The following is a 13507-nucleotide window of genomic DNA, read 5'->3' as shown; positions in this document are numbered from 1 at the left end:
ATCACTCAGTGTTTCAGTGTCATGAATTGTCATAAATCTCATTAAACTGTGTTTTAGGCATTTGCAACACACTAGCTACTTTCATGATTTTTTTTTTTTTTGTCACAATACATATATTACAGCACATCTGTTTGATTGTCATCAGCAGACCTAATATTATATCTGAAAATAGATATAATCAAAACCAGTGTATGTGCAAAAAAGTTCACAAAAGGCCACAACTACAGATTTAAAACTGTATGAATGGATATTTTTGGACACTTGGGGGCAGCACAACATTGGCCTATTATCACTGTAGCTGTTCTGGAGGACATGTTAGCGAGTAGTTGTCTATTTATTGTACACATTCAGCATATACCGGACACAGAGCAACTTTAGCCTTCATTTGAAGTCATGTAACTGGCTTCCTGGCGAATGTAAATCCAGTATTCACTCTCTCCAGCTAATCATTAACTTTTTTTTGTTGTTGTTTAGCAAGTAGCACGCAGTGGGTTATCAGAGCCTTTTTGCTGAAAACAGCTGCCTGCTGCTGAAATGAAAGATGCTAAAACATTGTAGAGCTGAGGAGAACCAGTGAGTCAGATGACAGTTCTCTGAGGGTTCACACCTTTCACATTACACAAGGTCATTTGATTCGTTGTTAATATAAGAAGCGTGATTACTACAACTTTAATCACAGCAGTGTGTGATAAACATATGCGTATGCTCTTATCATGCCTCTACACAGATGTGTGTGTGTGTGTGTGTCCATCTGTCTGCACTCGTTTAGTGTGTATCCTCCAGTCCAGGACATGCTTTGTAAAATAAGAAAGAAATTCCCGGTGACACATTGGTGAGATTTCCATTTAAAGGTGAAAGAATAGGTTTCACATCTCATGTTATTCTTAGTCTGTTAAATGTAACTAAGATGTTAAAGTGCACATTTAATGGAAATCTCTCCGTGCCAGGTGCAGGACATGAAAGCTTCCAGTCCAGCCTTCAGTCTTTCTGTCAGTTATTTTTAATATCAAATTAACCACTGAGCTACCAAAAAAAAGTCATTCTGTATTCTTTGCATTAATATTGATTACTATACAGAGACTTTTGTAATACAATCTGCTGGAGAAAACCAGGGTTACTTTAAAGCTTTGTGCTATCAATACATTTTATATTTCTTTCTATTACAGACCTTTTATTGTGATTAAAGTGGATGTTCAGTAAAGCAGCAGGAAGCAACCTTTCAGTGAGATCAGTTTGAAAAGGAATTAGTATTGACACTGGATACTGAATACATGGCTGTGGGAGAAATGTAGCATATAACAACTCAGTGGGAGCCCATCACCATCGAATGTCAATATGAACCAATTAGCTTGAGAGTAGGTGAAAAAAGTAATTGAGTGGATGATAAAGGAGCGGACATGGCTACCGCTTCCCTAATGGGGCTGTAGACTTCTCTCTCCATCACATGAAGCAGAGAGAGAACATGGCAGCGGAAAAGTAACAAGACCATCCAGTGTCCGATGTTATTATCTGTAGCTGCTTTGTTATATATGCGCAGCAACACAAAGCTGTAAAGTGCTGCTGTCGCACCGGAAATGAATAATTCATTCAAAGGTAAACCCTCAAATGCATGTTTCGATAAGTCATCTTTGACACCAGGAGCTTCTGTATTATTAACAACTGTGCAGATGTGCACATCACAAATGTCTCTTCCTCTCTGTTCCCACATGCCCTTCAGTCTCTCTGAATTTGATTCCTTTGGTCCGATGTTGCCTTCAAGGAATCAGTTGGCTCATTCTTGGAAAAAAAAAAAATCAGTATGTAAAGTATGGAGATAAGGTAATGTAAGTAACAGAATGTAAAAGACCTTTCTAAAGAGCTGATGTTGCACTGTGTAATATTGTTTCTACCTCTGTATGTCGCCTGAAGAAATAATGTGCTGACTTAACATCCACTGGTAAATGGTAATAATCAACAATAGATGTCACAATTATCAGAAAAAAATAAAATAATAATACACTTTAAATTGTTGTTCACTTGACACATAATTAATTAAACCTTTACATCTAATTCATTGTAAGAGATAAGTAGCAGCTTTCCTGTCTGGGTGCTTTCCAGATGATAAACTTTAAAAACTGGCTCAGGTCCTCAGTGCCCTAAAGACAAATTGATCTCACAGCAGTTTCAGATATTAGTATTCATTCCTCTTCTCGTTTTCTGTTTTCAAAATCACTACATTTATCATTTGGCCATTGTGTATGTATGCGCCTGTGTTGCAGCCATATGCCACATGTGAGTGTTTTTTTTTTTTTAATGTCTGTGGCTACAGTAGCTGTGTTTGTTAAAGGAAGACACATCTGCAAGGCAGCTGCAGATGTGTCTTCCTTTTTAAGGTTATGCTAGTAGCAACTCATGCATTGTGTGCACCTTTTCTTTTATTGTTATGCACACCACTTAAATTGGAAAGCTTCCTTGGGTTGAGCTTTAAAGAAAGAAAAATAGCCACACTGCAGAGACAATTGCTGAAATCAGATTAGCAATTTTAGAATAAGCCTTTGATAGTTTTTAATTATGTTGAAATTAACCTCTTTTCCTTAATCTGTAATCTCAGTGTCGCATTGATTAATTGCCAGCAACACCATGTAAAAGTCTCTTATGCTTTCTGGCCTTTTGGCTAAGCTGACTATCATCGGTGGCTGATGTCTCCTCCAGTCTTCTTCTCCTTCGCTCTCATTTCACAGGAGAAACAGAGAAATACATTAGCAACAGCTTCTCTGAAAATCTGAGGACTGTGGTGACTGTGTGTTTTAAGGTAAAAAAAAACAAACCAAAACAGTCCTTTATAGTCTTGCTTTCTCAATGGAGTGTGCAGTGATCCTAGTTCTGTCAGCGAAGACAGGGGCTCAACAGGTTTGAGGAGCCCACTGAAATTTACATATGCTTAGCGGGCCAATTAGGACCAGTTTTCACAGCATCAGCTTTCTATCTAAGACCATCATGTGCTAAGTTAGCATCTCGGTCTCTATAGCATGATGGGAAGCTTGCCTGTCACTTCATTCTCTTGAATACTTTATGGTTGAGTTCAATGAGTCACTGCCTAAGAGAAGTCCGTGAAAATAAAACACTGACCCAAGCAAAAACTTAAAAACTTAGAAAAAGTGATTTTGAATGAGTCGGTTTGTTTTTATGTATGACCAGATACAGTAATACCATTCAGGTTCCAAAGCTGGGTTTCCTCTTTGTACTATTGTATTGGATGCATTTGCATCTGCAGATTGACTGTCAGCTGCTCCAGTCTTATCCTTACGTTATTATATGAGAAATGCAGGGCATTCAGAATAATTTAATATTTCCAACACACAGTTCAGCATTACAAACACTGCTGCTGGTATCTAGCTTAACATTAACTTACATCCGAATCCGATACCCATTCATATAGTGATACGTAAGGCTTTCTGTTGTACCTTTGGTGGGAGTATGGAGTCATTTTAATCATGGACAGCGGGTGATGTGATTCTGAATCAGCCTAGAGGCAAAAATGTGCTGCATATAATCCAGCTGTCTAATCTCTGGCGCCCACCAGCTCTGCCAAGGTGCCTGCAGCAAGGTACTAAACCTTCACCAGCTCTAGGGATAATGATTTATGACTGACCCTCCACACAAGCATCCCAGCAGAAATAAATAAATCATGGTCAAATTTGTGTGTGCTCGGTGGGGAGAATATTAAAGCAAGATAAGAGAAGCGAGAGACTTGTCTTACGTGACATTTTCTGAAGAACTTGAGGCCAACATATGATAATGTTTTGTTTTTTTTTAACAAGTTTTTCTTTCTCCGTAGTTTAGATTTCTTTGAAATGTTTGCTGAGCTTCTTTCATTTTTTATTCTGTAACACACATTGTCAACCTCAGAGCTGTCCTTGTTGAGTTAATTTTACTGGAGACTTGCTCAAGGTTAAAAAGTCAGTTATCATCTCTCTTTCTTCACTTATAAAGCCCACTACCATGCTGTCTACTCCTAATATAATCATAATCATAATCATAATCTAATTGGATATGTTCACACAGCAAAAAAAAAATTGTTGAAAAGTTGAAAACTTTCTCCTATCTCCTCTCATTGCAATTTGCTGCTTCTCTAACTGGCACAGATGTCAAGTATAGTAGTATTACTTGGTGGAGTACAATTTTTGTTTCAGTTTGGCCCAGCTCAGTTTGGTTTGGAGTTCACTGAAAGTCTCTGGCTTCTGTCATTTAGTCACCAGGTGAGGCTCAAAACACCAGGGCTGGTGCAACAGTGAACAAAAAGAACAGAAGGCTTTTCACTGTGAATGTATATGAAAGAAAATATTGAATATTGCACGCTGTTGATCACTTGTAGTCCCTTATTTCAGTCACCAATGAATTTTGGGGAATTTTGCATGATGAAAGTCGGGAGAACAAAATGAGTAGAAATGAAGATTTTTCTGGTTCTTTCACAGTTAGAGTTTAAATTTAATTGTGAAGGAGTTAGTTTAAATACATTTCTGGAGAGCAAGAAATTTATAGTAAGTGTTGCAGCGAATTTTTGCAAAACCCTGAAAGTGGGCATAACATTGACCATATCTGGTAATGACTGAACCATTTTCCCTAACACACATGACCTGAGTGCTGCACGTAGCTTTGCAGCACTCAGGTCATGTCATCTTCCTAAAATGGAATTTATGCAGACACATAATCCCCACAACTCCCACTGAAACTTCCATCTGTGTTTCTGAGCCCGTAACATCAGTGCCAGTGTAAACCTCAGCCTTCATCTGTCACACTGAGCGCAGTGAGCTTTGCTGCATTAGCATCGTCCCACGCTCCTGGCTCAGGGCCATGTATATTGTATGAGTATGTAACCTACATCCATCCATGCTTCTGTCAGCAGGGGTCCCCTGATCAGACAGGTATAGTATGCAGAGTGTAACAGTGTCCAGGAATGTGTTATGTGGTGTTTAGTCAATTTATTCCTCCTGTCAAAGGAGATCAATGTCCTGCTAATGTGACTTGGCTTTTGCTTTGACTTTTAAACTTTTAAAACTGCTTCTAAAATGGCTGCCAGAGGCTTAGAGATGTGTGCTCTTTAAGCAGGTGTTCAGATTGCGTTAAAGGCGTAAGAGTAAGACCAACTATTAAGGTCCTTAATAGTTGGTTCTATTAACAACTTTAATATATTATAGCACATGATTCTGTTGAGGTCTGATCAGGGTGGGGTAAAACATTACAGATACATTTAAAGTATTTCAAGGAAGATGTGTTTAATTTATGATATCTGGTAAATCCGATGTTCCCTTTTGCGGTTGTTAACCTGCATGACATTATTAATCAAAGTGTAACCACGGTTTTATGGAGCTTCAGTAAAAGTTGTACATAAAAAAAAAGAGAAACAGAGTGTAAGGAGATCTATGACTCTGAGGATGAGAAACTCCCACTGATAAGAGTGGATGGGAGGTGTTAACGTTGGGGTTAAAACAAGCTGGCCGAGGAAAAATGTAAGGCTGAGAGAGGAACACTCATGAATAATTTTGTTGCGCACCGTATTTAACTGACAGAATATTCAGTGAAGATGATCAATCCTTAACCACACAGTTTTAGTTTTCTGTTTGACGAAAAAATGTTTGTTTTTTTTTTCTTATCCCTCTCTTTCTGTGTCCCAGATTCTGATTGGGGAAGTGACCAGTTTCTTTGTGAAGACGGAGGCAGCTCAGGAGAAGACCATAGTGACCGCTGACTGCTGTTATTTCAACCCTCTCCTCCGAAGGATCGTACGTTTTCTGGGTCAGTCATAGTCCTAAAGATCAGAGGTTCCTTAGCTTTGACTAATAGAGCCTCTGTATTCTGGAACCAAAGCTCATTAAGACTCACACCAGTACCGTTCTGTCATACACTATGTTGACTGGGCAAAAAAAAAAAATCCCTTTCCTTAGTTTGGGGACTTTGGACTAATTTCCTTTGCCTTTCTCTTCATGTCCTGTTCTGTTGATGTCCTGTGATCTTTTTCATCATCTCTGTGGCTTGTATTTATCCAAGTTATGAATCTTTTAAAAGCAATGGACTGAAGTTAAGAAGCACAAAAGCAAAGGCTATGTCTGTCTGGCCTTTCACTCCCACACAGACAGCAGTCAGCAAACCCATTTAATTCCCATCTAAGTGCCTGTTTCTGATTCTCACCACTCTCATTCATTCACTTTTTTTTTTTAGTTTACATATGCAAACATTCCTTCTCTCTCACTTTGTCTCTCCTTTTCACACAGGTGTCTACTCCTTCGGCCTCTTCACCACCACCATCTTTGCCAATGCTGGTCAGGTGGTGACAGGAAACCAGACGCCTCATTTCCTGTCTGCCTGCAAGCCAAACTACACAGCTCTGGGCTGCCAGTCTCCACTGCAGTATATCACAGAGCGCCGAGCCTGCACAGGAAATCCATACCTGGTGGCGTCCGCCCGCAAATCCTTCCCTTCCAAAGATGCAGCTCTCAGCTTTTATTCAGCCGTCTACACAGTGGTAGGAAACTATTTGGGGGCAATTGGTGACACACCAGGGTAATTGGGGTGTTAGATGTATGTTAGACGTATGTTAATGCCTGAATGTTGTGTTCATCGAGCTAAAACTGGGATATGTACCACTAGACATAGTTTTACTTTGCTAAAATTTTACTAAAATGTTAAAATGTTAAAGCCATTAGTTAGAACGTATGAAAACGAATATGAAGGAGGTTTGATGAAAAAGTAAAACCAACTGACTAAAGATAAAGATACAGTGTTCTGACTGACAACTACTTGCTTCACAGCTGGCTGATTTCTGATTGGTCCATTTATGTCAATACTAAATTTAAACTTTTATAAACACAAGTTATTGATAAGGTCAGGATAAAGACATTAAAAATGTACTTTATTTATTCTGTAATTATTTAGTCAGTGTGCACAAAATGTTGCATGAAATATAAGCTGTCATCTTTAATTAAAAAAAACATTTTCAAGGTTTCTCATGTAAGCATTTCCTGTAGTTATGATTGAAGTATTACTGATAATAACTTTGGTTAAAGCTCTGCTCTTAATTGAATTGCAGGGCCATGTTTCTGTCATGTCTTTAGAAGCAGTAAACCAATCATGGCAGTGTTTTATGGTGCTGTCTTTTATGCCTCATCAGACCACTCAGCTGCTTTAAAATCACTGCAGAGTGCGACCTCTCGTGGCGTATTCAAGCTGTTCAGCCTATTAGAGTATTCAAGCTGTAACACAGTTTGAATGATCTCAGCCGGCTGACTGAAGACCTGTGGATTCAACACCTGGTTCAGCTCACCCTCATGAACAAATAACACAACGTTTCTTATTTCATGTGTAAATCTGTCTTCCAGATGTATGTGACCCTGGTGTTCCGGACCAAAGGGACCCGTCTGACAAAGCCCACCCTGTGTCTGGTGCTCCTGTCTCTGGCGGTGCTGGTGGGGGTGGTGAGGGTGACCGAACACAGAAGCCACTGGAACGATGTCCTGGCCGGGTTTGTCACCGGCGGGTCAATCGCTGCCTTTCTGGTGAGAAGGACGGGAGGGAGGGTGGACGCAGAGAAGGATAAAATTTCAGAGATCAAAAAAGCATGGATGAAGATGAGATGGTGTCAGATGGGTGGAAAAGGGTAGGACTAGTATGATGAAGGGAGAAAAATGCACAAAGAAAGTGATGTTAGAGCAGGAGAGATGGTGGGAGGATGAACTGATTAAGGGGAGCTGGAGGTGAAAGAGCCTTACTGCCTGTGTGATAGAGGACACACACACACACACACACACTGTTACACCTCTGAATGTGAATGGATTGAACTGAAGCTGCATTCGAATGGTCTCATTTAGTCTTGGACCTTTTGGCCTAAGTCAATTTTCCCAGAAAAACTTCTAGGAACAGTGTTAACTTTAAAGATCAAAGTGCTGCCTGTGGTTCATCCTGAAGACTGCAGCTTCCTTTCAGAGCCTCCTCCCATAATTCATTCTTTCTCTCTCTTTCTTTTATCTCGGTCTCTCCCTCTCATACTGTAAGTGCCCTCTTCAGTAACCGTTTCCATGCTCACTCGGAGCATTTCACACACCAGAAGATCATCCATCTCCCTCTCTAGTGCAGTGGAGCAAATCTCTCCTCATTTTCATTTTGCCTCTGCTCTATGCTTGACATCAGGTGTCATGTGTGATCAACAATTTCAAGCCAACCCAGTTAGCAGTGCCAACTCCTCCACAGCATCCACAGCGTCCAGAGCCCTCCATTGGGCTCCCTCTCCTCAGCCTGCCCCGTGTGGAGAGTCCACTCGAAAAGTTAAGTGGCCTCCAGGTAAGGGGTGGGGGACAGAACACTGATAAAATAATCAAAATGATTAATAAAATGCAATGAATGCACATATATTTGTTTTAATTTAGTGGGTTTGGCAATATTTAGATGTGTTTGGAGCTATCTTTTACTATCTTTTTGTCCTCACTGATAACTTTAGTCGTGTCATGTTTCCTACAAGCTTGTTTGTGTCTGGCACCTCTGTTGTGTGCACCCTGTCTCTTGTCTAGACACTGTCATTCTGCATTCTTGTCTCTTATTGTTTCAGTCAAGTCGAGTTTATCTTCTCTGTTCCTTCAGATTTTAACTTCCCAAATGTTTTCAGATGTTTCCCACTCTTTCCTGTCCTCCCTCCCTCCATCCCTCCCTCTCTGTGTCCTAAACTTCTCATCTTTCCTTTTCACTTCTCTTAGGCTCCAGGGCTACCGTATTCTGAGATCACATGACCATCAGCCAATCCGGTCCCCCGCCCCTCCCGATGTGCTCCTCCCCTCGCGGCGTTGCCTCACCAGCGCAGTCTAGACCTGCCCTCTGAATGCCCCCCGCCCTGCCCTGCCCACCCTAAAGGACGACATCCTCTCCGACGAGTCAAATCAACCCAGGTGTGAAGGTCCACCAATCACAGGAAACAGGACACCAACATGTGCACATGGTGAGCCTGGCTGAAACCTGTCATCCGCTAAGGACCAATAGGAGATGGAGATCTGTCCCTCTGTCCTGTTTGCCCTCCAAGATGGCCTCCCTTTTCTTTGGGTGTGAAAGACCCAATGAAAGACTTGCCAAAGCCAGAGCTAGTGAAGCAATACTGTGTCCTATTCCCATGTCCCTTTTTTTTTTCCACAAAGACTCAACAGTGACTTTAAAGACTGTTGGCTGGTGATGACTTGAGAAAACACTTGATCAAAACAAAACAAAAAAAAACTCAGCAGAGCTGAGGGCTTGGGGATAGAAGAAAATCCCAATCACAAGTGGATCGTCCCCAAAAGACCATTTTCTAACACTCAGGACAATAAAATGGAAACAAAAAACACAGGACACGATTAAAAACAAAGACCTTTATGTAATCAAAATGCAGGTACCATCGAGTATTATGGAACAGAATTTTTTTCTGTCCTAAAAAACTAACAAGAGATGCTGTCAAGGAGGAAAGCACTTTTGTAAATTATAGCACAGATGAACCTATTTAGTGTTCAGTAAACTGTGTTGTATCTTGTTTTGGGGGAATATTGGTTTGATCCCTTGCTGTATATTGTGTGAAGTGATAGAAGAGAGATTTACAGACACTAGAGCTGTGCTTGTGAATCCATATTTGTTTTGGAGCATCCGTTAATCCATCCTTGTAGTGAACTGAACTGGATTTCCATCAACCTTCTAATCATCTTTTAGCTACTTACTATTCAGGTGTGTGTTTTATAAATGTCTGTGGGTTCAACGTCCATACTGTGAAATATTTGGGGAAAAAAAAAAATTATTATTTGACTTACTGCCTAATCTCACGTGGAGATCCTTGTCAGTGTTTCCATAAAATTCACCTTTTCCTGTTTCTCTCACACCTTTTCATGCCTCCTCCTTTTTTTCTTTCAGATTACCTTTATCTAAATACAGGACGCCAATATGACGTGTCTTACATTTGTATCATGCGCAAGTGGTGTTTCCAAAACGAATGTGTTATAAGAGTGGTAATGATATCAGTTTGCTACTGTTTGTGCATCTGTCCTGTCCCATTTTCAGTCCACCATCATTTCCTCGCATTGACTCTATGAATCCAATGGCACAGACCAGTGTATAACACAGAGGTAAGATCTCTGAGTTTTGTATAGTTTTGTACAGTCAATAGGTTTCTTTACACAGTATATACAACATTATCATTATGTTACAATAGTGTGAACAATGTGAAGCTACCTGAAGCTGTCTTGTAGGAACATGAGTAGTAGCCTGATCTAAAGCAGGAATGTAGCGCAGTGGAGAAGTGTGTGAAATCTGAACAGCATGACGCTGGTGTGTTTGGCTCACAACTTGCTTTGGTTCTGCTCAGTTCAAAAGGACACCGCAGACAGGTCACACTGGTAAGAGAGTAGGCAGCGGGTTATATGAAGAAGACATTGCTATGGTTTTATTAAGTGTGTTTGTGTGTGCGTGTGTGTGTGTGTGTGTGTGTGTGCTTATTGGGATTTGTGTGTATGTTTATAATGAGCACATTGTATGGCAGCGTAACTGTTAATTTGGCAATCTGTTTTCTTAAGTGAAACTGTCAAAAGTAGCTGCTATAATTACACACTTGTGCTTGTGTGTAACTGCAGGCCTTCAAAGGACCCCTGCCAAGGCGTCCTACCAATGCCTGTTATAGCAGAAGGTGCTCATTATAGCTTTGAGATTACTTACAGTAAAACTTTTCAGTATTAATTTTTTTGTAAACGACTGAAGAGATAGAGAACACCATAACTGTCCAAATAATGTTATTTTCATGTTAAAATGTCTCTGTTTTGTATTTATTTATCAAAATAAATTGCAATTACCACACATTGCTGCCTGAATTACCTTTTTTTCCATTTGCTTTGTTTAAAGTTCTCCTGCACTTCAGTAAAGATCGGACTGTGATTGGCCGGTTGTGTGGAGGTAAGGAAGGAACCTCTCTATCAAGTTCTCACTTGTGATGTTTACAAACTAGTGCAACACTATGAATTTCTTCCAAGAGCGACTGTTTAAATATTTAAACTATAGTCTCGCCCCTCTCTATGAAGGTCAGCTTTTCACTCCACTCCTTTCGGTGTCACCAGTTCGAACAGCTTTAAACCCTTTTATTTTCTGATGTGGTCTGATAACACATTGCATGAAAAAGTTCTGATTGAGCATAATCATATACCTGTTCTATTTGTTTTAATTGTTTTTTTTTCATTATTAAGAGAAATTTTGTGGGATATCCATGTGCTTTAAATGAATCTTGATTGTCAGTCAACTAAGAGCAATAACTGTTTCTCACAGCAGACATTTTGACTTGTCGTTCTGTGATTACAGGTGTTACTGGTAGCATTAACAATGGCTCTGTTCTATTCAAGTGTCCCAGTAAACCACAACAGTGTGACAGTGAACCAGCATGCACAACAGCTGGACCCTGAAACTGAATGGAACAACAAATGGAATTCAGCCATCATTGATTTTGCCAGGTAGCTCACTGAGCTTTTCCTACTGTCACATGTCCAAATTGTTATCCTTGAAAAGGCCTATCTATGTGTTTTACGCTAATAGGCTGAAATTCTGTGCTGGAACTTTGAAGAAATAAAATACTGGAGCTGTTTTACAATTTCAGAATACTGTACATTACATACTAGTAGCTGTATTCACAGGAAGTGACAGAAGAACTGCAATCTTGGATTACCACTGCCTTAAACTTCACAAAAAGAGAAAAAAAAAATGGTATTTCACCACCACCAGTTTTCTTTCTGCACATCATCAAGGTACAAAATTTTTGTCACTTTATCAATGTAAACACACTAGAATGGTATGCTGTAAAGATCTGGGACACACCTAATGGGAAAGTACTGCCCCTCAGTGTCCAGCTGGGTAATGGCAATGGAAGTGCAAATGTAAAACACAGAATGTATAATTAGTATGTATAAATTGCTCTGACTCTGTCAGGGGACCACATTAATTACAAATTAAGTGATGGAAAGCTCTGTAAAAATAATTACTACTGCAGCTTTCAACTTGACAGAATTATGGATTTATTCCTTGGAAAACCTGCAGGAAAAGTGTCACCAAATCAATTCCGACAGTTGTAGTAGGCAGCTATGATCACAGGGTGGCAGTGTTTACCATGCTTAACTGAGGATGTGGACAGCCAAGAGAGAAGCTTTCAGGATTCACCAGGTTTAATGTTTGTGAAATCAAATGGCACATTAGAAATGTAAAAATATGCTAAAACAGAAAAGAGCATTTTAAAATGTTTTTCACTCGAGACCTCCGTTGGCATTAGTCATCAAGCTAATAAATGTAATGTAATGGCACAATTACTTTGAAATGTAGACACAGGCAATTTCTCTCTTTCTTTTTCTCTAAATTGCCCCAGTGTTTCCCCACCCCCTCTTTGTGTTCCTTTGAGTTTGTGTTTGTCAGTCTTGTTAACGACAAGACACACACACACACAGAGAGAGAGAGAGAGAGAGAACTCTGCACTCTCGACAACATTATCTTTTCCGGAAATTGCTTCTCAAGCACAGCCGGAGCCCCATTAGAAAAGAAGAGCTCTATGCTGTAACCTTTTTAAAAAGCCATTAGTGATGCACCTGCTTCTCTCCCTCTCTCTCCCTCTCTCTCTCTCTCTCTGTTCCTATTTGTGCATCCTATTTGTCTCTCTTGTTAACACTGACACACACACACACACACACACACACACAGTTTCTCCGTCCTGATTGCCAGCTTCCCCGTTCTCAATCCTACAAACTGACTACTGAGCAGCATAAGCATCCTTCCACTCCAATTAGAGTATGAATCACTGACATTTTAAAGTTCTGCCTCAGAGTGCAAAACCACTCAATTTAATAATTTATGTGTGTTATTCCAATGGCTTGTGACTGTTAAATCAGTGTTTTGGACATGAGTAATTCTCTTCCAAAGCTACACGCCGTGAAAACAAGATATTTTATAATATGTCATGTCACTATAGTGAACAGGCCGGGGTTTACTCGATAAAAGGCAAATGAGGAACTCATTTTGATGATTCATACAATGTTTGCCTAAATTTGAGCATACTGTACAAATGAGCTTTTAATTATAAATGCTGCTCCCTCTTACGGTGATGTAATGTTTTGTCATAGTTATTTGATACCTTGAATATTCAAAGCCATCACCCTGAGAGAGAAGTGATTTGTATTTGCTGTAGTCGTCTCCACATTAACCGCAGTTACTTTAAGTGCTGCCAGACCCAAATGACTGGAAGTGACATGACATAATGCTCGTGGCATAAACATGTATAGAAGCACATGGTACATACTTATCTTTTCAGCAAGAAAACATGTATATGTTGGAGAACATATTAAAGGGGGGACTCTAATGATCTTAACATCAAAGTCTGTTTACAGGTCTTGGGCAGTACTACTTCATGTGCAAAAAAGGTTGTGTTAAGACTTTTGTAGCTCCAGAGGAAACTGTGTGAAATCTGATAAATGACCTACATTAGCTTCTACTAGAGTAACAACAC

At 39.9% G+C, this 13507-nt stretch overlaps 1 protein-coding gene across 1 annotated transcript in view; it reads left to right on the top strand.

Annotated features, from left to right (window-relative positions):
* Positions 1-10682, top strand: part of LOC121181390 (phospholipid phosphatase-related protein type 5-like) — a 47994-nt gene extending 37312 nt beyond the window's left edge. The window contains exons 5-9 of the mRNA XM_041037338.1: positions 5655-5775; positions 6252-6502; positions 7356-7532; positions 8164-8297; positions 8724-10682. Of these exons, the coding sequence (XP_040893272.1) occupies positions 5655-5775; positions 6252-6502; positions 7356-7532; positions 8164-8297; positions 8724-8832 (792 nt within the window). The 3' untranslated portion in view covers positions 8833-10682. The remainder of the gene's footprint in view (positions 1-5654; positions 5776-6251; positions 6503-7355; positions 7533-8163; positions 8298-8723) is intronic.
* The last annotated feature ends 2825 nt before the right edge of the window (positions 10683-13507 follow it).

The sequence above is a fragment of the Toxotes jaculatrix genome, chromosome 4 (genome assembly GCF_017976425.1).
Source record: "Toxotes jaculatrix isolate fToxJac2 chromosome 4, fToxJac2.pri, whole genome shotgun sequence".
Classification (NCBI taxonomy): domain Eukaryota; kingdom Metazoa; phylum Chordata; class Actinopteri; family Toxotidae; genus Toxotes; species Toxotes jaculatrix.
Note: the sequence above shows the minus strand (reverse complement) of the source record. Positions and strands in the feature narration are given on the sequence as shown.